The sequence below is a fragment of the Pteronotus mesoamericanus genome, unplaced genomic scaffold (genome assembly GCF_021234165.1).
Source record: "Pteronotus mesoamericanus isolate MK-2021 breed Mesoamerican mustached bat unplaced genomic scaffold, CSHL_Meso_final contig_20, whole genome shotgun sequence".
In the NCBI taxonomy this organism is placed as follows: Eukaryota; Metazoa; Chordata; class Mammalia; order Chiroptera; family Mormoopidae; genus Pteronotus; species Pteronotus mesoamericanus.
The window spans coordinates 65,054,003-65,080,230 of record NW_026555085.1 but is presented as its reverse complement, the minus strand read 5'-3'; the positions used below and the strand labels follow the sequence as shown (position 1 = coordinate 65,080,230).

General features: G+C 39.6%; 1 protein-coding gene across 1 annotated transcript in view; it reads right to left on the bottom strand.

The window, feature by feature from the left end:
• SLC16A10 (solute carrier family 16 member 10) overlaps positions 1-26,228 on the bottom strand; it is a 108,260-nt gene that overhangs the window by 16,280 nt on the left and 65,752 nt on the right. The window contains exon 4 of the mRNA XM_054569834.1: positions 1,226-1,369. Within this exon, the coding sequence (XP_054425809.1) occupies positions 1,226-1,369 (144 nt within the window). The remainder of the gene's footprint in view (positions 1-1,225; positions 1,370-26,228) is intronic.

Sequence of the window (26,228 nt, the reverse complement as noted above, 5' to 3'; positions counted from 1 at the left end):
ACAACCTTACTGAAACAGAAATTCATATATCATAAAATTCACCCATTTAAAGTAGGCAGTTCAATGGGTTTTAGTTCACTAACGAAGTTGTACAACCATCAATACTAATTTTAGAATATGTCACCCCCAAAAGAAACCCCATACCCAGTAGCAGTTACTCCCCATTCCCTCCTCCTCCAACCCCAGAAACCACTAATCTACTTTTTGTCTCCGTGGAGCTCCCTATTCTGGACACTTCACAGAAATGGAGCCATTCAATATGTGGCCTTTCCTGACTTTCTCAACTCTTACCCTCTCCCCCACTTCATTCCACCCTTCATAGCTACTGGATTAAACTTTATAAAATACAATTCATGTTATGTCACTGCCTTGCTTAAGATCCTTTAGGGGGTCCTGGTAGATTTCAGGATAGAGTTCATCCTCCTGATGACATGCTCATAAAGGCCCTTCCCAACCTGGCTCCCTCCTATGCCCTCCAGTCAATCAATTTACTAGTCTCTCTCTTTATTCCATTCAAACATTCAGTTTCCATCACAACTGTACCGCTTTGCCCATATGGTTTCCTCTGTTTGGAACACCCTTCTCTGTCTTATCTGTCTACTACTCACAGCTTTGCACTCTGCCAGCCCAGGAGGCCTGCTCAGACCCTTACTAGTGATTCAGATGCTTGGCACCTATGTTGCTATGGTACCCTCCAGCACACCCATTACTCCACTGTGCTGTAACCCTGTTATCTGTCTCCCCATGAGACCATTAGCTACTAATTGAGGGCACAGTCCATGTCTCATCTGCAGGCATGGAGTCACTTCAATACTTGTCAAATGAAGTCCTTCTGATCTTCGAATTAGCATTTGTTTAGTATGTACTCCACAATACCCAGAAGGCAAATTGCAGTAAAGAAGCTCAGAAGACAAACCCACACCCCCCTGAATTTCACAAGATATTGCAAAAGGCACATGACTATAAGGACTATGCCAAAAACACTCTTCTTAGAGAAAAAAAGCTATAGGCAAAAAACATTTTGATTTGGTGGAGTTCCATAACAAAACAAAGGAGATTGTTGTTTGACTGCCAATTTTTCATGCTGAAAACCCACAACTCCTAACTGATTTTCCCCTTGGAAAACTGTTTGTAGAATTTAGGCTCCCCATTAGGGAAACAAATACTTATAATGAGCCAGTAGGTAACAGAATAATTTGCTGGGAGAAAGGACTAAAGAAAGTACCTGTAGATAAACCTTCTTCGCACCAGGCACATAGTCTGCAATCCGGCCGAAGATCAGCCGTCCAACTCCCGAAGTGATGCCAATGCACATGAGGAGCACCTCTTTATTGTCGTTATCTTGAAACCTTTCATTCACATGTTTCATCTGTAAACCAAAGAGAAGGAAGCCACACTAAATATGGTAGGAGAACTTGACAAGTTTTGAGGCACTATACAAATGCCTACAATGTTGCCGACTGCCATGCCCTTCCAAATTTCAATATTTATTTGTAAAATGTGCTCTTTGAGAACATATGAGAGCATAAGAAGAAAAGCTAACATGCTTTAGTGTATATGGAAGAAGTAAGAATTTTTATGAAGTATTTTTAAATGTTTAATACAGGGTTACCGACGCACACAGTGTAAGTTAATGTCAATGGATCCATTCAGCAAAAGGAAGAGAACAGCCCTTTGAACACAGCACACGACCTTGCTCTATCAAGGTCACCCAGGGACCCAGCACATGATCTCCTTCCCTGAAAGGCAGTTTTAAAGATAAGTTCTAGAGTGTCATCTCTTCTAGGAGGGCCTGAACCAAACTGACACCACTGAATTAAGCTGTACTTGAGCTTCTATGGTAAAAGCATAAGGCTCTCTACCTGTGAATTTGCCTATTTGTGGGAAATGAGAGCAGATAAAGATACAGAGTCAGTTTAACACAGTGACTAAAAGAAAAGCCTCTAGAGAGACTGCTTTGTGTTCAAGTCCTGGTTCCATTCCTTATTAGCCTTGTGACACTGGGTAAGTTCTTAACCTCTAGAGCCTATTTCGTTGTTGGTAAGTAGAGACAGCAATGGTACTTGAAGAACGTAGTTGTGGTAATTAAATATCTGTATAAAGAACTTAGAAGACACACGGTTAATGATGATCAAAGATTAATTTTAGCCTATTTAAACGGGAACTTAAATTTAGTGTCTACTTAGAACAATGACTGTAAACCAACAGCCTGGCGATGTTTAAGAAGGCAGTGTGACCAGGCAGGCGTTATATTGGGTGACACAACACGCAGCTCAGCACCCACCATCTGACGTAAGCTTTGCTCCGGCAGCCGCTGGGTTTCCCAGTTTGCCCCAGCTTTCTTAGCACTTCCCTTTTCTTAGTGATCACCTATATCTGCTCACAACAAGGAGAAAAAGCATGCCTGTACCACTACTGAGATGTTACAACAAACATAAACTGCTGTTTCAAACAATCAGACTCACTGTCCCCCTATACCAGATATGGGCCTGAATTCTGCAAGCCTGCAAAGCAGATTTCCCAGAGAGTTCAAAGGCCCAGATGGTCCTCATGTAGCCCTAGTAACCTTTCTGGGTGACATCTTCTTAAGAGATTTCCACTTCACATTTTTAAGCCCACTTAGGCATGTCAGCACCGCCACATCTGTCTTTTCCCTTTCAAAACTGGTAAGGGTTTTCCTTAACGTCTATATTTTCACACTGCTTCAGACAGTCCTCTTAAATCTGGCTTTAATTTCATCAATCACTCCTTCATCAGTTTTCCACTGCCTACACTTATACTCCTTAGTCTGGCATTAAAAGCCTTCCTTAATCTGTCACCAATCTATCTTTGTACCTTTATTACCTAGCGATCCTTGATTCAGAAGTGTAAAACTCAAATGTGTGCAGCACTCATGCAAAGAGCATACAAGACTAAAACAGACTGCTGGAGAGGGGGAGCATACCATTCAGTTGAGTATTATTCCATAGGACCACCCGTGTTGCCTGGCCCCCTTTTATTTTAAAAAGAAGTCAGAAATTTGGATTTTTGTGTGGTAATGCTGGCACCTAACTTAAATTTAGAACACAGCATAATCCAATCCCACCCATATGAGCCAAATAAAACATGCCTGCAAATGGCATTAGGCCAGCTTTGATCTCAGCCCTAATCCCATCTGGCCCAGAGGATGGGTATGTTCAGTGTGAAATGTTCTCACCTTTCTACATTTCTGCTGCCTCTTCTACCTGTGTCTTTCTAAATTCTGCTTAAATCTTATAAAGCTGCCCTTGATTATCTCAGCCTTACACCCCCTTTTTGTTGCTGCCTAAAGTTTTCATTGCACCTTAAGTACTTTGTCCCTACCCAGCCTTTATAGCTTCTAGCTCTACACATACTCTTGAGTAGACTCTTGCAGGTCAAACTGCACATACGTACCTGCCTGTGACAAATGCACTTCAAAGTCAACACGCCCCATGCCGAACTCATCTCCCCTCACAACCTGCCCTCCCTTCCTGTCAGTTAACACTACTACTATTGGCCCAGCTACCCAAGGTAGAAACCTGATAATCATCCTAGATTACTCCCTCCTTCTCTTCAAATCCAAGAGCCACCATCAAATTCTGATGATTTCTCCTCCTAAATCTCTGTCAGACACACGCCCTTTGGTCCACGTTCCCCACCGTGTTTTAGCTGGGGTTCTTATCACTCCTCACCTGGACCACGACAACAGCCTTCTAACAATGCTTCTTGCTTGAACCTCCACTCCTAAGTCTCTAACCTATATTCTCCAAGACCACCAGATTAAGTCCAATATTAAAAATAACACTTCTTTGCCTAAGATCCCTTTAAGGCTCCCATAACCTTCAGAGTAAAGCTCAAACTCTGAGTTGGACAGATAAAACCTTCCTACTTTAATACTGTAGCCTCATCTTAGGCTGCCTCCTTATATTCACCATGTTAACACTGTGTTATCCAATATGGCGTGGGCTATTGAGCATGTAAAATATAGCTAGTTGAGTTGAGATGTACTATAAATGTAAAACACACAGCAAATATAGAAAACTTAGTGGGAAAAAAACAGCACATGAAGTATCTCATTAATAATTTTAAAATATTGATTCCATGTTGAAATAGTATTTTGGCTATACTGGTTAAATAAAATACATCATGAGACTAATTTCACTTTGTTTTTTACTTTTAAAAATATGGCTACTAAAAATTTTTAAATTTCATATGTGGCTTGCATTGTATTTCTATTGAACAGTGCTAGTCTAAGAAATCCACTTGTGGCTGCGAAGATAAGACAGCTGTCAACAAAGGTAACCTCAAACTGGTTTATTCCTCCAGGCCCTTATCACTTCCCATAAGTGAGATCAAAAAAAGCAGAAAAATGCCCTGGCCAGGTGGCTCAGACGTTTGGAGCACTGTCCAGTACACCAAAAAGGTCGCGGGTTTGATCCTTGGACCGGGCGCATACGGGAAGCAACCAATCGATGTTTCTCTCTCCCCTGCCCTCCTTCCTCTCTCTCTAAAATCAATAGACATCTTTGAGTGAGGACTGGGAAAAAAAAATAGAAAGATGGATTCCATCTCAATTCTGAAGAAAATTAATAACCTGATCTAAAGCAGGTAGGACATAATTAAATAATTGCATTGGCTTTATTTGGAACTTGAATCCAGATTCTACTGTATTAATCCACTTCAGGGAGCACCCAAGGGATCTATTATAACTTTTTAGGAAACATTTAGTATTCGAAAAAGACTAAATTTTCCATTCATTCCTTTGATGAAACCAAGAATACCTACCTATCAAATTGCCATTTTTTTTATTAGTGGCTTATTTTTTTCCCATGCTCTACTTTAATCCTTAAAAGAAATAATAAGGTGAAATGTTTTGAGTCTATTGAAAGAAGGTAAATTTGGTAAATTCCAATTATGCTTAAGGGGAAACTTAATTCTTCAGATGTAAAGGACATTTCGTAGAATTTTGTTATCGTTTAAATAAAGCAAGAACTTCAGCTTCTAGTACCTTGTCCCCACCCTCAGTCAAAATCTGCAAACTAAAACTAAGTTTTTTTACTCACTGAGTCAGGGAGCCTAGGGGTTTGGAGCACAGAATCTGAGGATTCTGGCTCTCTGGGTCCTGCAGGCCCTCCTCACAGAGGCGGCAGGACTTCAGAGGTCTGGTGTGCTCTGCTTGCAGCCCGTTGCTGCACTTCAGCAGAAAGCATGAATACTGGGCAAAATTGATGCTTCTAAGAAAGGGCTGCAAGGGCAGGGACATGAAAATGTGAAACAGATGGTTCCACATCTAACCTATTTAAACCAATACAAAGCTTGCACTAGAGGCCACTATCTACATAGAAGAAAACATCATTTTGTAGAGCAGTTGTGTTATGCTGACTTTATTTGAATGTGTAAGTGATTTTAGGGCAGGAATTAGTCTTTTATTTATGTTCTCGAACATCTGTTTACTCCAAGGCTGCAGACCTCTCAGGGATTATTGGAGCCTTGCTGATCAACAGCTTGGACAATGCCTGCTCATCCTAGCAACAAACAACTTCTCTAACCACTGAAGCCATCTTTGGATTGTGTGAAACCCTATTTATTGTCTTGTTATCCAAAGATAAACAAATCACAACCCCAAATATCTGCTCATTCTACAGCCGTGATGAAAGAAGGAAAAAAAAACAAAAACCAAACAGATCAAAGATCTAAGTACAAGATCTGACACAATAAATTACGTAGAAGAAAAGATAGGTACTAAACATATGGAACTTGGTCTTAAAGAAGATTTTATTAATTTGACCCCAAGGGCAAGGGAAGGCAAAAATAAACTAATGGGACTATATAGTAAACTAAGAAACTTCTGTACAGCAAAAGAAATCAATGACAAAACAAAAAGGTAACAGACCAAATGGGAGATATTTTTAAACAGCAGCTTTGACAAGGGGCTAATATCCAAAAAATATATATAGAACTCATACCACTCAACACCAAACAAACAATCCTGTTAAAAAATGGGCAGAGGACCTGACTAGATACCTCTCCCAAGAAGACATACAAATCGCCAACAGATGTATGAAGATTTTCAACTTCGCTAGCTATTAAAGAAATGCAAATAAAAACTGCAATGAGATACCACCTCATACCTGTTACTATGGCTATTATCAACATGAGAAGTAATAAGTGTGGGCGAGGTGGTGGAGAAAAAGGAACCCTCATCACTGCTGATGGGACTGTTAAATTGGTACAGCCACTATGGAAAACAGTATGAAGGTTCCTCAAAAAATTAAGAGTACAGTTACCATATAACCCAGAAATATCTCTTCTGGCTATCTATCCCCCAAATTTGAAAACATTTATTCACAAAGATATACGCACTCCTGCCCTTGCTGGGTAGCTCCGTTTGTTGGGAGTGTCATCCCCATATGCCAAGGTTATAGGTTTGATCCCCAGTCAAGTCAACCGGTGAATGCATAAATGAGTGGAACAACAGGTCTATGTTTTCTCTCTCTCCCTCTCTCTTACTCTCTCCCCCCTCCTCTCTCCCTCTCACTAAAAGTCAATAAAATAAAATTAAAAAGATATATGCATCCCTATGTTCATTGCAGCATTATTCATGGTGGCCAAAACATGGAAACAACCAAAATGTTCTTCAACAGATGATGCAGTAGAGAAGACGTGCTACATATGTACAATGGAATAAGATGAAATGCGCGAATGGACCTTGAGAATATTACGCTAAATGAAATCGTCAGAAAAAACTAAGAATCATATGATTTCACTCATATGTGGGATATAAAACTGACACTGGTAGACACAGACAACAGTATGGTGGTTACCAGAGGGAAGAGGAGTGAGCAGTAGTATAGGGTTAAGGGGACCAAATATATGGTGACGGAAATGATCTGACTTTGGATGGTGGGCACACGGTGCGATGTACAGGTCCGGTTATGACAGAAATGCACACTTGAGAGTTATATGATCTTATTAACCAATGTCACTCCAATACATTTAATAGAAGTTTTAAAATTAGCTAGAATTTTATTTAAAAAATTGTGTATTTGTTCTTACATGTTTAAACTTCAGTCACCTTCAAAGTACTCTCCATTTGATGCAATATACCTGTGGAGTTTCTTCCAAGAAGTGCTCAAAACAGTTTTCTAACTAGTTGATTTTGATGCCTTTAAATACTTCTGTCGGTTTTTGTTTCACCTTGTTCACAGCAAAATGTTTCCCTTGGAGAATTTTTTTCATCCAGGGGGAAAAAAAAGTCACTCAGGACAAGATTGGGTGAATAGGGGCAAGGGGGTCATGCTATTTTTGGTCAAAAACTGCTGAACCCTCAGTGTGGTGTTGGCAGGTGCACTTGTAAATCACCCATCGTGCACTGGGAAAATGCTTTGAAAGAGTCTTCGAAAAAATTTCACGAGGCTGAGGGTATCCTCTCACACCACCACCAGCTGGTATGGATACAGGTGGGTTCCCAGAGCACTGACCGAATGGGGGAAGCCTGTACTACAAGAAGCCCACCCTCCAGAAGATAATTTTGGTTTTTTGGGGTCTCCCCGCATAATCTTATTAAGCAATGTCACCACAATAAATTTAATTTAAAAATGAAATTAAATTTAAAAGAAAAACAAGAAGGAAAACCCCCCATAAACTAGTTCACAGTTTCCCCTTCCTCCTAACCATCACCACTTAAGTAAACAGTGAGATGGCCTCTCTCTATGGATGACATTTCTGACCAGCCAACTTAATTCAGGGAGAAGTTCTTCTCCTCTCAGTAGAACCCAGAAGCATGTCCCTTTTTGAGAGGTGAGGGGCAGCAGCCTAAGAAAGTGAAAGTCATCATCTCACTAAATTAGCCTCAGCCCTGGCTTTCCTCTCCAACGCTGCCCTACAGGGGAGCTACAGTGCCAGACATTTGGAGACATCAGATGGTGTTCTTCCCCCGAGAATCCATGCTGAGTCCTCTGGCTTCAGAGTCAACAATGAAGGAAGTTAAATAGGTGGCCCTAGTATAATACCAGTTCCAATAAAGCTGACCTAAGTACATCAGAAATTCAAGCTTCTCTTCAACAATTGGTTTCACAATAGAAGAATGCCCCAAAGAAGGGAGACCCCAAACACTGAATTTAGCGAAGGCCTTGCAGTCCGGCGGCGGTACGCACCTCCAGGGCGGTCACTGGTCAAAAGGGCCCAATGATCGCCTACAGCGGTGTTTCCTAAGATTATGTTATTTGGTCATATCATGACAGTCATTAGCCTCAACTGTCCTTCCCCCCACATTTTTAAGTGGATGGGTGGTTTTTGCTTAATGTCTTGTATATAATGTTTATGTAATTTATTACATTACAAATATGATAAAAATGTTGGTGCATACAAATTAAATTACAGGCACACTTTGAGGTGTTGCAGATTTAGTTCCAGATCACTACAATGAAGCAAGCATCCCAATAAAGCAAATAGAAATCTTTGCCGGTGGAGAGCCTTGCCTTCAATTTGTAAAAGAACGCAGCAGCTACGAAGCACAATGAAGCGAGTATCACAATAAAGCGATGTATGCCTCTCTCTATGTCTTTGGGTAATAGTAGTTAAAGAAAGAAGGGAACCACAGGAGACTCAAAACAAAGATGGCTTTATTTCTGAGGGTGGACTTGAAGTAACAGCTGACTGGCTCAAGTATCAATTGCTTACAAAGGCAGTACTTCAGGAGGCTAAGAAAGCAGGGCAAAAACAGGCCCAATAGAGCACTGCAGGCCACAGAACTAATGGGACTACATACAGCCTTTTGCAGCACTGAGGGGGAAAAAAATCAACCGTGTTTACCATCCACTCTTATTGCAGTTACTATGCCCTTTGGGCGATAAACAGATTCCAGGCATGCAATCATCTGCCTTATCTGTGATGACTTTAATTCCCTGGTCCTCTGCCCTTTCTCTTCAGAAAGTCATCGGGACACAAAACGGGTAGACAACAAGTAGTTCTGTGCACTCACTTGGTCTTTAGAAGAATAAAGGCTTGGCTGGAGCAGGGGACCTATGTCATTCGCCTTTACGTGGCCCATCCAAAAACAGGGCAATAAATGCTACACAACTGTCCAGTGGTTTTGGAACACTGAATGATTTCTGCAGTTTCCTGATTTCCAACAGGTATACTGAGTTCAAAGCATTTTTACTCTCTTGCTCTTCATTCCAGAGATTAGGAGCTTCAGCCTGTTGCCTCTCGTTTGCTTGCATTTTAATTTCTAAGACTACTGTATATCCATTCAACATTTAAAATGCTTTTTTGTAACTCTAAAAGAGCATTCTGCTTAAATATACTTTTTTTAAAGGTAAACTCAAAGCAAAGAGACTGGTCCCTTTAAAAATTAGACGAACATGTGAAAGAAAATAGAAAGCCTGCTAGTTTGGTTAATGGGTAACCTCAGAATTTGTTGCAAATCAAAACTTTACACTACCCTTTGACTTCAAAGTAAGATGAACAAATCTTCTGATTGGAGTGAGGGTTTGTTTTGTTTTTCTCTTTTTTAAACAACTGTGCATTTTTCTGTATCTCTGTTTGCTAAGAAAAGGGAATAAATTAAAACAAGTGGGACATTATCTCAGGAAGTCTTCCAGGAGCATGGGATCCCAGTGAGGTAATTGAAGGTAGAAGAAAACTAACTCCAGGGATTTGAGTGCATAAAATTAAGCCCTTTCCATTGTATAATATTGAAATATGACTTAATGGCCATTAAGATCAGTACTGATTATGTAAGCCTTAAAATTTAGCTTATGAAATCTGATCAACTGTGCTTTGAGAATAAACACCTCTAAGATATGCTTGAAGTGAAAACACAAAATTTCTTTTTTTTAAGGACTACCACCTTTCGGCACCCCAATGTCTATAATTATTATTAAGATATTTCTGTCGTGACTAAACTCATAGTACAGGTACCTACTGCCTCCTCAGCAGATGACCAAAAGGAGAGCAGACTTTTGGTCTAACAGGACTCCAGACCACACGGGTAGTTGGTTCTGTTTGTTTTAAACAGCTGGTCTTTCCATTTCATTAAGATGGGTTTCCATGGTGCCGGTATCACACCTGGCACCATTAAGACACATTACACTTGGCACAGAGATAAAAGAGGGAAGAGTTTCCACAGGGAAGACTATTTAACAGCCACCAGGGGTAGAAAAACAGCAGTTCAGAAAGCAGAAAGATGACTCATGGTTGGTCTAATTTTGAAAACACTTTCTAACTCTAAAGATTCTTTAAAACCTTTGTTACTTTTCCCTTAAAAAAAAAAGGTTCTTACGTTAAAACAAAACAAGATGATTCATCCTTAACATAGCATTATTTAGATCAGATTGAGATTTGACAAAATGGTCTACACTAATTATCAATCAAAACCAATTTGGATTTAGATATCAGTTCAAATAACCCTGAATTTTTGAAGTCAAGATGGACTTCATTTTAAAATAGAAAATAAATCAATAGGATTTTTAGGTAACTTGAAATTATTTAGTGGCCCTGATAATTTCTGTGCCATATTCTATACAAATCATCCAAAACTGTGCTAATCCTTCCTGAACAATGAAAAGTGTTTAGCCTGTTGGTTTACTTACATTTTTATGCATTACACCTAAATCCAAATGTGACTGAACAGTTTCTTTCTTGGAGTCTCATTCCAGGCACACCAGATTCAATACTCTCTCACACCCTTGGTTCCTGGCTAGTTTGAATGAACACAATGGAATGTGAACTGTTCAGGCAATGTCTTTCTGTGCAGGATCTAGACGGTATCTACTCTGGTCACGAACATGGCTCTGAGAGCTCAGCCATGGCCTGCACCTGCCTGCATGACTGGCACATTAATACTTCACTAGGACACTTTGAAGACAGACAGTGGTTGCAAAGGCTCTTGCAGATGTGATGAATGCTCTTATGTAGCATCATGTGTTTCCATGTTTGCATTTCCTTAAAGTATATGCTCTCTTACATTTACTCCTGGATTTACCTGGTGATAATGTCCCCCTTTGGCTAAATGTGCACACAAATAAGTAGACAGGTGTGGGCTATAGAGTCACTAATCAAAAGATAAATTGCATGAATTTGAAAAAGTAGTCTAAAATGAACAAATACTCCAAACAAAAGACTAGTTCAATTTAGCTTAAACTCTAGTTTAAAATAAATTTCATGTTAGAGTAGGAAGGATAATTTTCAGCAAGTATTATTTAAATCACTAGGGTTTCAGGTAACTTGATAACTTTACTTATTTGATAGCCATAGTAAGAATGTCAATAAGCCAAATGTTTTGTAAATGATAAAATTGGTTCTATTTCCCTCTGGCTGGTGTGGCTCAGTGAATTGCACACCAGCTTAAGAACTAAGGGTTCAATTCCCAGTTGGGGCACATGCCTGGGTTGTCAGCTAGGTCTCCAGTGGGGGATGCATGAGAGGCAACCACACATTGATGTTTCTCTCCCTCTCTTTCTCCCTCCCTTACCCTCTCTCTATAAATAAATAAAATCTTTTTTAAAAAAATTGGTTCTATTTCTTCTTGGATAATGAAAGATGTGTAGACTGGTGGTTTACTTAAATTTTAATTTATTTACTTTAAGGTTGATCTGCTTTTTGAGAGAAGCAAAGGAATTGGAGTATTAGTTCTTATTCAGCTTCTTAATTTTACCCTTAATTCTAAAGTGAATAAAGATTGAACCTTCCATAAAAATTCTATCTTCTAACCTCACCTCACTAAGATGCCATCAGACCAGTGATGGTGGCTAGAGAACTCCTTTACCAAAACTTCCTATCCTCCTTTCTCCGCTAGTCTTTATAAGACATACAGTGTTGACTCTTTTCTATTTTAAGAGTTACATAATGGCTGACTCTCTCCTTAGTATCACTTCAATCTTTTATCTGCATGAATATTAAACACTGTTAAGATTAGACTTAGATCAGTTTGCTTTCCACTGTTGTAATTTCCACATACTTTGAGCTTATTTGCTCCAATTTTTTTAATTCATTCTTAAGAAGACTATTTTAGAGTCCAAGGTAGGGGTATGTGATTAACATTATTTTGAACATGTTCGGTTTTGTCTGTGATTTTAATGTTTTCAGGAAGAAAAGGACCACACCCCTGTAGGAAGCCAGATAAAAAAGTGGAAGGTTCAGGGGTGTCCAACATTTGGCATCTCTGTGCCATGCTAGAAGAAGAGGAGTTGTCTTGGGCCACACATTAAATACATGGAGACCCAGAATCACCAAAAAATCTCATAATGTTTTAAGTAAATTTACGATTTTGTGTTTTGGCTGAATTCACAGCCATCGTGGGCTGCAGGTTGGGCACCCCTAAGCGGTCTCGATTCAGGCAACTGGAACAGGAGAGAACACTTTTATGGACTGAGAGTTGGAAAGATTAGCATAGTAGGGGGGGAAAAAAGTATTTGGAATCAAATTATGAGCTCTGCTCCTTACTGAGTCTAGATCTTGGGCATCAATCTCCTGATCTCAAACACCACACAGTTTCACAATATGGGTAGTACCTCCACTCTGGGGTATCTTTCTGATATAGTTGTGTTCAAGAATTCCCTTTTCTTTTAAATAAAATTTTAAAAATTGATTTTAGAGAGAGGGAGGAAAGGGAAGGGAAGGAGAAGGAGAGAGGAAGGAGGGGGAGAGAAAAACATTGATTTGTTGTTCTGCTTATTTATTCATTCATTGGTTGATTCTTGTATGTGCCCTGACCAGGGATCGAACCAGCAACCATGGGGTGTTGGGATGATACTCTAATTAACTGAGCTACCCAGGCAGGGCCCAAGAATTACTTTTTTAAAAAAATTAATTTCTTATTTTAATAAAATTAACAACTTCTAAGTGAACAGCTCAGTGGCAATTAAGTACATTTAACTCCTTGTGCATTCACCATCACCACCTGTCTCCATACAGTGCTCATTTTCCCAAACTAAAACTCTGGACTATTAAACAGTAATTCCCCATCTCCACACTTCCCCAAGCCCCTGGCGACCCCCATTCTACATTCCATTTCTATGAATTTGACTACTTCAGGTATCTCATCAAAATGGAATCATACAGTATTTGACTTTTTGTTTGGCTTATTTCACTTAGCATGTCTTCACGGTCCATCCATTGTAGCATGAGCACCAAGCACATTGCTTTTACTCATCTAACCCTGGCTGGTGTGGCTCGGTGGACTGAGTGCTGGCCTGCAAACTGAAGAGTCACTGGTTCAATTCCCAGTGCCTGGGTTGTGGGCCAGGTCCCTGGCTGGGGGCGTGTAAGAGGCAACCAGACGATGTAGCTCTTATACACCAATGTTTCTCTACCTCTCTTTCTCCCTCCTTTCCCATCTCTCTAAAAATAAATAAAATTTTAAAAAGCAATACAAATTTGTTAAATAAATAAAATACATATTATTTTATTCATAAATTACGTCTTTTATTTATCCTTTATGTTACAGTTGGAGCATTGACTTTTTAAAAATTATGTGTCCAGGTACATTTTTGTGATCTGGAAATTTTATTTCAGGAGAAAAGGCGGCCCTGGATCTGACATCCTGCTCTAAATACGTGACGGGGGTGCAGAGCTGAAGAAGGGCCTCGTAAGAAAGAGGTGGGATAAGGACCCTAGGACTGAGTAATCCCAACCCCAGAACTTAGAGCGGCCCTGGGAACTGAAGACCAGGACCAAGGAGATACCTGGCAGAGCATTATGGAGAGCGCCTGAAGATTCAGGAACATACACAAGGGGAGACCCAGAAAAATCCTGCAATTTGTTTATAAAAAATTGTGCATTTACTCTTACATGTTTAAACTTCAGTCACCTTCAAAGTACTCTCCATTTGATGTAATACATTTATGGAGACGTTTCTTCCACAAACTGCTCAAAACAGTTCTTGAACTCGTTGAATTTGATGCCTTTTAGTGCCTCTGCTGCTTTTTGTTTCACCTCTTTCCACATCAGCAAAATGTTTCCCTTTGAGGACTTTTTTCATCCGGGGAAACAAACAAAAAAGTAGCTCAGGGCAAGACTGGAGGGTGGGGCAGAGGGGTCATGCCGGTTTTGATCAAAAATTGCTGAACCCTCAAGTGCAGTGTGTGTAGGTGCGCTCATAAAATCACTCATCATGAAATGGGCAAATATGTTTAAAAATCCTCAAAAAAAAAAATGTACTGAAGCTGAATGCAGCCTCTCACAATAACGCCAGGTGGTGCACTGTTACAGATGGGTTCCTAGAACATTCTAGTGGGGGAAGCCTGTACTACAAGGCGCCCACCCTCCAGAAGATAATTCTGTTTTTTCGGGGGGTCCCCCTTGTAAAAGACAACCATGTGGTCACATAAGCAAAGATACAATTAAGTAGGGACAGAGACACTTGATTTATATTGTAGCTATAATAATGTTTTTTAAATTCAATAATTAATATATGGTTGGCCATGGTTGGGTAGCTCAGTTAGTTAAGAGTGTTGTCCAGATAGGCCAAGGTTGTGGATTTAATCCTGGGTCATAGCACATACAAAAATCAACCAATGAATATGAAATGAAGTATGGTAACAAATCGATGTTTCTGTCTCTCTCTCCCTTCCTAGCTCTCTCTATATTATATATGTATATACTGCAGCATTTTAAATTCCACGGACATCTACATGGGTCTAGAAGGGCACAGGTATATGTTGGCCTGCTTACTAGGTGTGGTCACACTCATGCATTTCATTCTTCTGGAAGCAGCTGGAAGGAGGTGCAAAGCTTAGAAGGTGTCATTTCACTTCAGCAGGCCTGACTATGTACCTCTTCCCACCCATTCCCATAGCCTTCGATTATTCACACTGACTTTCAGATCACAGACCCCCCCGCTGGGCCCAGTGTGCAGGCACAGGGGGAGAGGCCAGGTAGGGTGCGGGTGGGAGGGGGCGCTTGGCCAGCAGGGCCTGCGGCGTGATATTCCAGGGCAGCAAGAGCGGATTTGCCCTCTCAGGATTCCATGGCTTTCTTTACTGGGCTACGGGGCCCTCTCACCCGTGTAAGGGGAGCACTCAGCCAGCACTGCTTCAGCACCACTGGGGCCCTCGGAGCAATTCAGAGGATAATGCAGCTGAGGGCGCCCTGGGGCAGAACACCCCATACCATCTCCCTCTTTGCTGCATCCACATCTCTAACAAGAATGGGGTGGGCGGAGGGAGCAACCGGATACTTCCGGCCATCAAGAGACAGAAGAAAAAGACACTCCTTGTGGGGCATCGCATGCCTGGTCCTCGGATGACCCCTACGTTCAATTCCAACAACGTGGTCTTCACTGAGGACAGTGGGAACCTTGTGGGGACCTGAACTGTAACACTCATCCTCACCAGCATATGCCAGAAGGCAAGTTTTCCAAGGCTGGTCATTGCTCAGAACTTAATGTACGCAGAGCCCAGGCTGCAGTGGGGCTCAATAATGGGGCAGTTCTGAAAACCTCGCCTTTGTTGCTGGGAAGCTTGGGGTCCCCTGGCTGGGGAACAGTGTCCTTTGAGAAGAGGGAGGGAGGGTAAATCAGCATACTTTTACTTCTATTATTTAAGCTTTAAACACCCTATCACTATTTAGGTCTATGCCCAGAGAAAGTCCCTAAACCAATTAACTCCTTTCCCTATAAAATAGAGACAAAACTGTTCTCACCTTGAGGGATTATAGTGGGTTGGCCAAAAAGTCCATATAGTTTTTTCTGCAAAATAAGACACATTTTTTTCATTTTCTACCAATAACTTTATTGATTTGGATATTTTGAGTATGTCAGCTATCTCCTGTGTGATATAATGTTGATTGTTCTCAATTCATGTCTCAATTTGATTGTTATCAGCTTCAACTGGGTAGCTGACCTTGAAGCATCGTCTAGTGAGAAATCTCCAGTACAAAAGTTTGCAAGCCACTTTTGACATGTCCAATCAGTCACAGTACCTTCTCCATACATTGCACAAATCTTTTTTTGCATTTCAGTTGCATTTTTACCTTTCTTGAAATAATAAAGCATACTATGCTGAAAATGTTGCATATTTTCTCTTATCTTCAATATTCCATCTTCTTTCTTCTATCTGCAATATTCTATCTTCACCAATTTTGATGTTTTTTTTTAAAAATGCACACTGATATGACAGCTGTCACAATACACTCTAACAAAATTCTTCCAAATGATGATAATGACAACTAAGCACTACCAGAGCCATCTTACAGTAAAAAAACAAATGAACTCTTTGGCCAACCCAATATATTGAAGATCAAAGAAAGAACGAACCTGAAGAACATACAGTGCTATTAGAATGAAAAGTAGTCATTAGCAGGGAAATTAGCAGACCACATACCTCAGCAATTCAACCAACCTTTGTAAGCTCAGCTTGGAAATGGTCAAAAAAACATGTGAGTGCCAGGCACAAGCTAGGAGCTGGAGGTGCAGCAATGAAGGGGGACTGTCCCTACCCCTTGTGAAGTGTCCCATCTACCTTACCTCTTTCTTCTGTATCGTTTCCTGAGGTGTCAGGACACTTCCACAATAAAACTCCCCAATGTTTTGTAGATAAATCCAGTTTTCACCAGCCTTTCCCATACTTTCACTGAATATGTTATACAGTATAAGGACCTAACAAAAAATACTACTTTTCAATTTAAGTTAAAATTATGTATTTTTAAATATGTGAAGATTTCTTTCCCCAGAAAATTTTAAATCCTTTAGTGGTTTGGAGCCTTTGTTCTAGGGATAATTTTCATGCCTGAATAAACCATCATTACTAGAAAACTACTTATTATCTATAAATACTTATTTTTGGTTCTTCAATATAATTTGGAACATGGGACAAACTTATTCTGCCTTACTAAAATAGCAGCAGCTCTGTTTTAGTTTAATTGCTGATTAGTTTTCTAGATTTCTTATGTATTATGTCCTGTCTTCCTACCAAATTCCTATACTAGTACAATATATTACAATTTGAAAAAAAAACTCAAAAGAAAAAATCAACTAGCTTGTTTTAATGAGCGTGTTCTGTAGATGTTTAACTTCACCATTAATGTGTCACACGTGGCCAGAGAAGAGCCTTATTCATCTAAAGTAGGAGAATGCTGGTGAACACTGCCCAAGGCACAAAACTGATAAATGGGCAAATGTGCACTAACCTGAGTGGTCAAATTGCAGCAGATGTTGAGATCTGCAGGGAAATAAATGCAAGGTTAGAAAAGCAAGAAAAGCATAGACACCCTTGAAAAAATCTAAAAGAAGTAGGGATAAAGTAAAGGAGAAAAGATGTACAATCATTCATGTAATAACCACATGAGAATTGAGGGATAGTAGTGTATTGCAGGAAGATACAAGTTGTGAATAAAGTCTCTGAAGAATAAGGAATGTTTGGGTCTTCTGCAAGAATTTTTAATTTTAAAAATGCAGTTTTTAATACAGGGTGGGGCAAAAGTATGTTTACAGTTGTCCATATGGAAAATAATGCAATAATTAATAAATAACAAGAATAAACTGTTGCACATACTCACAACTATAAACCTACTTTTGCCAACTCAGTATAATAAAACAGATAAAAATAAGTTGGATTAAAAAATTCATCAACTGTTGGATGATCTTAAAGACAGAAATGAGAGACCTTTAATGTCATAGGCCTCCCAAGAGCAATAGGAAGCTGTTTTATTTTTCTATCTTCTAAATATCTAATACTGCTTTTCACCCATGGAATGCACTTGTTGTCACCTCCTCAAAGAGGTTGTCCCTGACTTCCCAAAATGAAGTTACTTCCCAATATTACCTTTCATCACATTTTATTTTCTTCAAGTATCATTTTTCAAAAATCACCTTGTTTATTTATGTGTTTGCATATTTACTGGGCTCTGTAAGAGCAGAAATTACATGAATGAATGCTTGAACTGTTCAACTGAGTTGTAATTAAAGGAAGTCACACATATGCAAAAATCAAAGTCACAGAATGTAATAACCCATTCTAATTCTATTCTATTAATAGAACTATTAATTGTTCTATGTAATTAATATTAATATCTTACTCTGTCTATTAACTAAACTTTATCACAGGTATGTATGTACAGGCTGGGGCAAAAGTAGGTTTACAGTTGCTCATATGGAAAATAATACAATAATTAATAAATAATAACACATGAATTAGCTCTATGTTTTATGTACTCACAACTCTAAACCTACTTCTGCCCCATCCTGTTTAGGAAAAAAATATATATAGGATGTGGACCAAAAAAGGGGTTCTATGGAAAATAACCTCACAGAGTGATTTGATCACAAACTCCTAACTGGGCAGGTAAAGGTAGTCAGGCCTCCGTCACATAATTTTTTTAGTGAAAGGTTTATTTTTGCTTTAAGCAAGCCTTGTCCATTGTTTCTGTACATCTAGGTTAACACACCTTACACATAATCGTAACCACCCTAAAGAGAGCACATAATCTTCTTAAATACCCCATAGTCCAATCCCCACCTTGCTTTCTCCCATCTTCATTTATTCTTACATTCCCCTCCTCAATTCCAAATGGATAAAAGAAACTGCAAAACTGTCTTTTTCTGGAACATTTGAGATCTTGCTGCCTGGCAACTGTCATCAGTTTGGCTCAAATAAACTCATAAAAATTTCTCTACAGGTTTGTACATTTCCTACATCAACATTTACTTGGCATAGCAAGCAGGATCCCAAAGACCACACAACACACTCTGCAGACCCGGGCCTGGAGCTGCATGCCAGCAAGGTCCCGTTGGGCCCCAGCAGCCTTGCTCTGCACTGGTTGAATTTGGGTTCACTATCCAGCATTCTGGTCCTACTGGCTTTAGGTAATGGATCCTGACTTTATTTGAGCTGTTCTTAGAAAATCCTCAAGATGGAGAGGGTTAAAACACTCTAGGGAAAGGAAAAAAACTGGCTGCCGCTTTTAATTGGTTTGCTTATTAAGAGTCTGAAAGAAAATCTTTGCTGGTTAAACAAGAGACTTAACTCTCTTTACCTCAGAAAGACAAAGAACATTTGCCTCCGAAGAGCCGATGGGATGACGATAGTTGTTTCAGATCTCCAAATCGGAAGCGGCAGAGATGGGTGGGCTGAGGCAGCCGGGGTAGTAATGCAACCAGTCCCAAGGAAGCTGATGGGAGCCCCGGGGAAAGTTCACATCTCACTGCGAAGGGCAGGGGGCCCTGGAATTGGTTACCCCAAGAGTAGGCCCCATGCCTTAGGAGTTGCATCTTACTGGTCATGTTGCAGAATGTTGCAGCTGATTGGTTAATTCTTGGTACAAGAGATCTTTTCTTTAAATTCATTCATTCATTCATTCATTCATTCATTCATTTTTAGAGAGAGGAGAAGGGAGGGAGGAAGAGAGGGAAAAAAACATGAGTGTGCAAGAGAAACACTGATCATCAATTGGTTGCCTCTCACACACCCCCAACTGAGGACCTGGCCCATAACCCAACCATGTGCCCTGACCGGGAATCAATTCAGCAACCTTTTGGTTCACAGGCCAGTGCTCAATGCACTGAGCCACACCAGCCAGGGCTTAATTTTTATTTATTGATTTTAGATAGGCAACTCTTTGAATTATACAACTCTATTATAAATCAATTTTTAAATGTTTCCAAAACTCTGCAACCATCATTCCCAAGATTTTTTTTTTTCCATAAGAACCTCACAGTGAACAGAAATAAAAACAATCGGAGAGGTCAGCTCAGCAGCCCAGTCCTGGCTCAAAATACAACTTTCTCAGGACTCTGCCACACAATAACCTTGATCCTGAGTTCCGAACGTATCCACAAAAGAAAGGAAATATGCTCTGGCCAGGTGGCTCAGTTGGTTGGAACGCCATCCTGTACTCCAAGAGGTTGTGGGTTCAACTCGCAGTCTAGATTGTGGGTCGGGGCATGTACGGGAAGCAACTGATGGGTATTTCTCCCTCACATCAATGTTTCTCTCCGCCTCTCCCCCCACAAAATCTATAAAAACTTATCTTCAGGTGAGTATTTTAAAAAACCAAAAGAAATCAAGAGAATAAAGCCAGTACAACTGCTACTAGCAACTTGGAAGAACAAGACTGTGTCAAAATGGCAAATCAGTCTCCTGTTTGGAAAATGGACCCTATAAATTAACATGGGCTCTGTTAAGTGAGAAAACAGTTTCATTCCTCAAAAACATAATTCTGTTTCTACTTACATATTTACATTTTAGGCTATGATAAGCTTCCGTTATTTTCCATGGAAATTCTTGGATGTTACACCTGGTTCTGATACATGTATAACATTTCTGTGCCTTAGTTCCTTTACCAGTCTTAAAAAAAGGGCACTTAAGTGAACTGTACAACCCCTCACTCCTAAATTACTGTTACACCTTTTGTCAGGCATTTAAAAGTAGTCTTTCCACCCTGTAATGGATGAGTGGATAAAACAACATGGGACATTTACACAATGGAATACTACTCAGCCATAAAAAAGAAGATTTTACCCTTCACAACAGTATGGACAGATCTGGAGAACACTTATGCTAAGTGAAATAAACCAGTCAGAGAAAGACAAATACCATATGATATTGCTCATGTATGGAATCTAATAAACAAACTGAACTAACAAGTAAAATAGGGAGAGGCTCACAGATAGAGAACAGAGGACAGCTAGTAGGGGCAGGGGGTCAAGGGGTGGAAGGACTGAGCAAAAAGGAAAAAGGACTCATGGACATGGACAACAGTGTGGTGATTGCTGGGGGGAGGGGGTATAAAGGGACTAAACTGTAATGGAAAAAAAATATTTTTTAAAAAAAACCAAAAAACAAAACAGGCTAAAATGGAACCACTTTTGCTAAGCCACATCACCAAACTAAAACTTAATAACTAATTTAATTATAGTTTCAGCCTCTCCCAAAAGTGAAATTATTATATTTTGATTTTATTTATTTATTTTTAGAGAGAGGGGAAAAGAGGGAGAAAGGGAGGGAGAGAAACATCAATCAGTAACTTCTCATACCCCCAAATGGGGACCTGGACCACAGCCAAGCCCTGTGACCTGACCAGGAATAGAACCAGGAACGTTTTGGTACTCGCAGCTCATAAGCCAGAGCTCCATCCACTGAGCCACACTAACCGGGTGTGGAAGTGAAATTTTAAACCAATCAGTCTGGAATTTCCTGGTCAACGGCAGTGATGTAATCTGCCTGGTAAGACCCTCCGCCTTCTCCTAAGGGAAGGTGTCTCGCTTGAAACAATCCACTTTTAACTTAGTCCCACCCTCTTCCTGCCTATAAAAATCTTCTATTTTGTACAACTCATCAGACTGCCCTTCTAGATGCTAGGGGGATGCAACCTAATTTATGAATCACTTAATAACAGCAACTACATCTTCAAATTTACTCAGGTCAAATTTTGTTAACCGATTTGGTGACAGCTTCAGAACCAAGTGAACTTTAAAAACACATTTTTTAATAGTGGTTGGGGCTGGTAGAAGGTACATCAATCTGCTGCTCCACCCACCCACACATTCACTGGTTGTCCCTGGTATGTGCCCTGACCACAGATCAAAGCTGCAACCTTGGTATATACAGGATGATGCTCTAACCAAGTGAGCTACCCAGCCAGGGCCCAAGTGAACTTCTGACGGCATTCTGGAACAATGAGAAACACAGGCATAGTACCCACAAACCTCACTTTAAGTTCACTGTCCTTACTATACTTTCCTAGGGATGTTTGTAAGTCCCTCCCAGTTTTCCACTCTGCTCTGAGATCAGCTCCAGATGTAAATGGCTTTCCTTCAGAGGAGATGGGAGACAATTCTACCCACATCTAACTGAGTTCATTAAAGCAGCAATTTTCAACCTTTTTCATCTCATGGTGCACACAAAGTAATTACTAAAATTCTGTAGCACACACAGAAATACATATTTTTTGCTGATCTGACAAAAATGGTATAATTTTGATTTACAAAAATAATAATAATAGTAATTACCTACACGTTTTGCTCTGAAGTGACTTTTTTAAAAAAAATCAGGTGCCTATACTTGTGTGTAAGAATATTTGGCCCTCACCAGGCAGCTCAGTTGGTTAGAGCACTGTCCCAATATACCAAGGTTGTGGGTTTGATCCCTAGTCAGAGCACATACAAGAATCAACCAATTGAATGCATGAGTAAGTGGAACAACAAATCAATGTTTCTCTCTAAAATCAACAAATAAAATTTTAAAAACAGAAAAGATTTCTGGTACCAAAAATTACCCAATCAGCTACAACCTTACTATGCGACATGACCAATAAAAATGCAACTCTATTAAAAGACCTATATATTTACAGTTCAAGACAGAGCATTCACATCAGATGGCTGGTGTTGTATTGGCTGTTGTCATCTTTTTATTTAACAGTCTAAGGGAAAAGAGGTCAGTGCCCCTGACTAAATAGTCAGGTATTACATGTTTTAAAAATTCTTGTGGCACATGAGTTGAAAATCACTGCGTTAAAGGATTCTGCCTTGAGCCAGCCAAGTGAACACACAGTTTCCCCAGAGCCAAGCCCCTAACCTTTCAGACTGCAAGGAAAGTAAAATATGTTTTTAGCTACAAGAAAGTATGAGTAATGAAGACATATTTTTGTTAAGGGAAATGTAAATAACTGTTTTAACTAGAATTTCTGCTTACAAAGGATAAACTAAACGTACACAAAAAAAGTTGAAGAGAAAAAGAGAATTTTACCTTGTGCAATTAAGCTGGCTAAAAACTGAATTATTATTACTAGGGTTTTTTAAATTAACCTTTAATATCAATGGTATTTATAAAAATTAAGTTTTGTAAAACCAAAACTTAATTTTTTCCATCTGCTAAAGGTTTTTCTTTTTGAGTAATCTGTTGAGAAAGCAAAATTCTGTCTTTTATCAAAATAACTTTCTGTACTTTATATTGTCTTAATCAAGTCTTTGATTACTTCCGGAAACAATCTTCTCAATAGTAAGAGCTAACTTCTTATATATGTTTTTGGTTTTTTAAATTTTTATTTATGGATTTTATTAAGAAAGAGAAACACTGATTTGTTGTTCCACTTATTTATGCATTCATTGGTTGATTCTTGTATGTGCCCTGATAGGGAATTGAACCCATCACCTTCGCGTATAGGGACAACACTCTAACCAAATGAGCTTCCTGGCCAGGGCTGTACTTGTCTTTGTAATCTTTCATTGTCACTTTGGTAAAATATATAATTAAATATTGTTTCATAATAACCTGTGATCTTTATTTATTTAGTCAAGTGTCCAAACCTTTTGATATATTTGACAAACCTCCAAAAACAAAATTCTAAAAGCAATCTTTTTGGACTCTAAACTAACTTGCACATTTCCCAGAGAGTCTCTGAGAGAACAGAAGGAAAACTTGTGGGGCAAAGAAACTTTGGTTGAGATCCAGAGTTGTTGATAACAAGCAGCATTCCATTTCTGACCCAGTGAAGGGACAGCAGACTCTTTCATCAAAAGAACGTGAGTCTTAGAATCTGGGTGGAACCTGTGTTTAAATTCCAGCTCTGAGCATAACTCAGTGAGTGACCTTGGAACAAGCATTGTTTAACAGAGTCAGTCATTTCCTTAGATCTAAATATGTAGTTATTTCTTACACTTATTACTCTCGTTCTTGTGATGGTCACGTGAGAGTCTGTGAAAATGCTTGACACGTGATAGAGTCTGGACCAGTGTTCCCTGAATCTCCCTCTGAGGAAGCCACAAAGAGATAAAGGCGTGTATGTCATTCCTGTAAGCCCAGAGCTCTGGGCTTGGAGCAGCATTCCTGCTAGGACCACAACATGGACGGAGGGGCCCTAGCTAGTGAGGCCTAACAGCTACATTCCATTATTGACCCAGGAGAGCACTTGGCACTAATCAAAGCTATAAAATATTTCTTGAGGCACTACATGCCCAACTTATTGGCCTGTACATCTCAAATTTTCATTTCTAATTTAAAAATACAACTTGTTTGTTCCCGATTACAACTGGTCTTGTTGTCCACTCAACTGCCTTGTCGGCAGGCACATGACTCTGTCTTTATTCACAACATCAGGCAAATGAGATCCTTCTATCAGCTCAAAGTTTATTTGAGAACAGTCAATTACCTTCTACTATAAAACTGATGCATAGCCTATCGGAAGTTTTTTGAAAACAGGCTAATCCATCCATACTGCAGATTTCAACGGTCAGTCATCTTCTCTTTGATAGGGAACTACCTGGGTTTAAAACTTAAAAACTAAAGCCACCCAACTATCATATGTTATTGAGTCAAAGAATAATACAGGTAACAAATAGCCATTTCAAAGGTTAGTAGTGGTGGGGACATGGAAAGCAATTAAAACTAAATCATCATCCTCATATTGAGGACGGAGCATTGAGAAACCACTGAGGAAAGTTACATCAGCACTGCCTGCCCTGTGGTCGGTGCTATACCAAAGCTATGCAGACCTGTAGTTGGTCTGTGGCTCCTGCATCCTCATCCCGTTCTTATACATACCACCCACGGCTCTTTGAGACTCTCAGTTGCTACACAGTACGGCAGACACCAATTGTCTAGCTTTTCTTGTTAATGAGGATGGCCACCAGGAGTTCCTTTTCCCTCCTTCCGAATACTTACAATTATGACAGAGACAAAGAAATTTCCTCTATTTATCAGGTTATAATTTCAACATATGCATGTAAAGCCTTGATGCAAAGCAAAACACGTCAACGCCTTTCTCCATCAACAGGTGGCATTAGTGTTATTCAATTATTGTGAGGTCCACTGAGTTTGAGCTTACAGTCATACCTCCGTACTCGCCGGCTTCAGAACTCATCAAACCTTGTACTTTCCACATTTTGACGAGAAGAAAATGTTTCAGCATTTGGTGCTTGCTCAGAGCTTGTCACATTTGCTATAACTTTTATGAGCCACAACACTGCCCCACAAGAAAAAAGGCTTCATCGTTTGGTACTCATTGGTTTTGGCAACTTGTTACGGGTTCCTGAACTAATTAACGATGAGTGCTGAGGTACCATGGTATTTGTGATGTGTTTAATGACTATGAATGTCATTATATATACATGTGGTACGTTTAATGACTATGTGTTTAATGTCCTCTAAATACAAAGTGTGGAAAAAGTATTATAGTATCAAAGCAAAGAATGTTAAAGATTAAAATGCCAAGAAAATAAATTGCTTATATGAAACCACCAACGGAACAGAAAGTTCGAGGGGCAAGCTGATATTCAAGGATCAGGGCAAAAAAGAAGGAGCCAGCCAAGAAACTAAGAAGCAGTGACAGAGACGAAGGAGGAAAACTAAGAGAAGCTAATGAAGAAAAACTGGATGAAGACAAGCCATAAAAACGTAACCCAGAAAACAAAACAAAACTCTCAGGCAAAAGGAGCACCTCATAAAAACAGAAGCAGCTGCTACCAGAAATGGTTATTTAGAAAGGTAGGTCTCACCTAAATTGACCTTACAATGGGGATTATTAATGGGTAGGCCTAAAAGAGATAATTGGACAGCTTCCAAGGAGCAATATGATTCTTCTTCTTCTTCTTCTTTTTTTTTTTTAATTTTAGAAAGACAGTAAGGGAGGGAGAAAGAGAGAAAGAGAAATATCAATGTGAACGAGAAACATCGGTTGTCCCTCGTACATGCCCCAGCTATGGATCGAATCAGCAACCCATGTATGTGTCCTGACTGGGAATCAAACCAGCAACCTTTCAGTTTGCTGGATGACACCCAGCCAACTGAGCCACACCAGCCAAGGATGACTCTTCATTTTTAAAAGTGAACTACTAAATGATAAAAACCCCAACCTTGCTTTGAGAGCAAGACTGCCATAAAGCATACATATTCCCTCTCAAGAGATTATATATAGTTTAATAAACAGATCTTAGGATTTTTAACATAACCACAAGAGCATTTTATTCTGAATCTTTCAGAAAGATCTAGATAGATAAATTAGTCCCCTTGTTGATTAGTGATCTAGTTTTAACACCAAATCTCATGCTTAAGGCCAAATTCAAACCCTATGAAATTTTTACTAACCACTTTTCCAAATGGGTATCATCTTTTGCCTTTGACTTTTACAGTCCCCTGCCCCCTTAAAACTACTCAATTGGCAACATTGTCTTAACTCTCATTTTTACACCAGGACTGGATAGATGTCAAGTTCTTATGCCTTACACGTCTATGTCCTTCAACACTCAATAAAAGGTTTACTATGGATTGAACATCATCTAGTAGTCTTTGGAA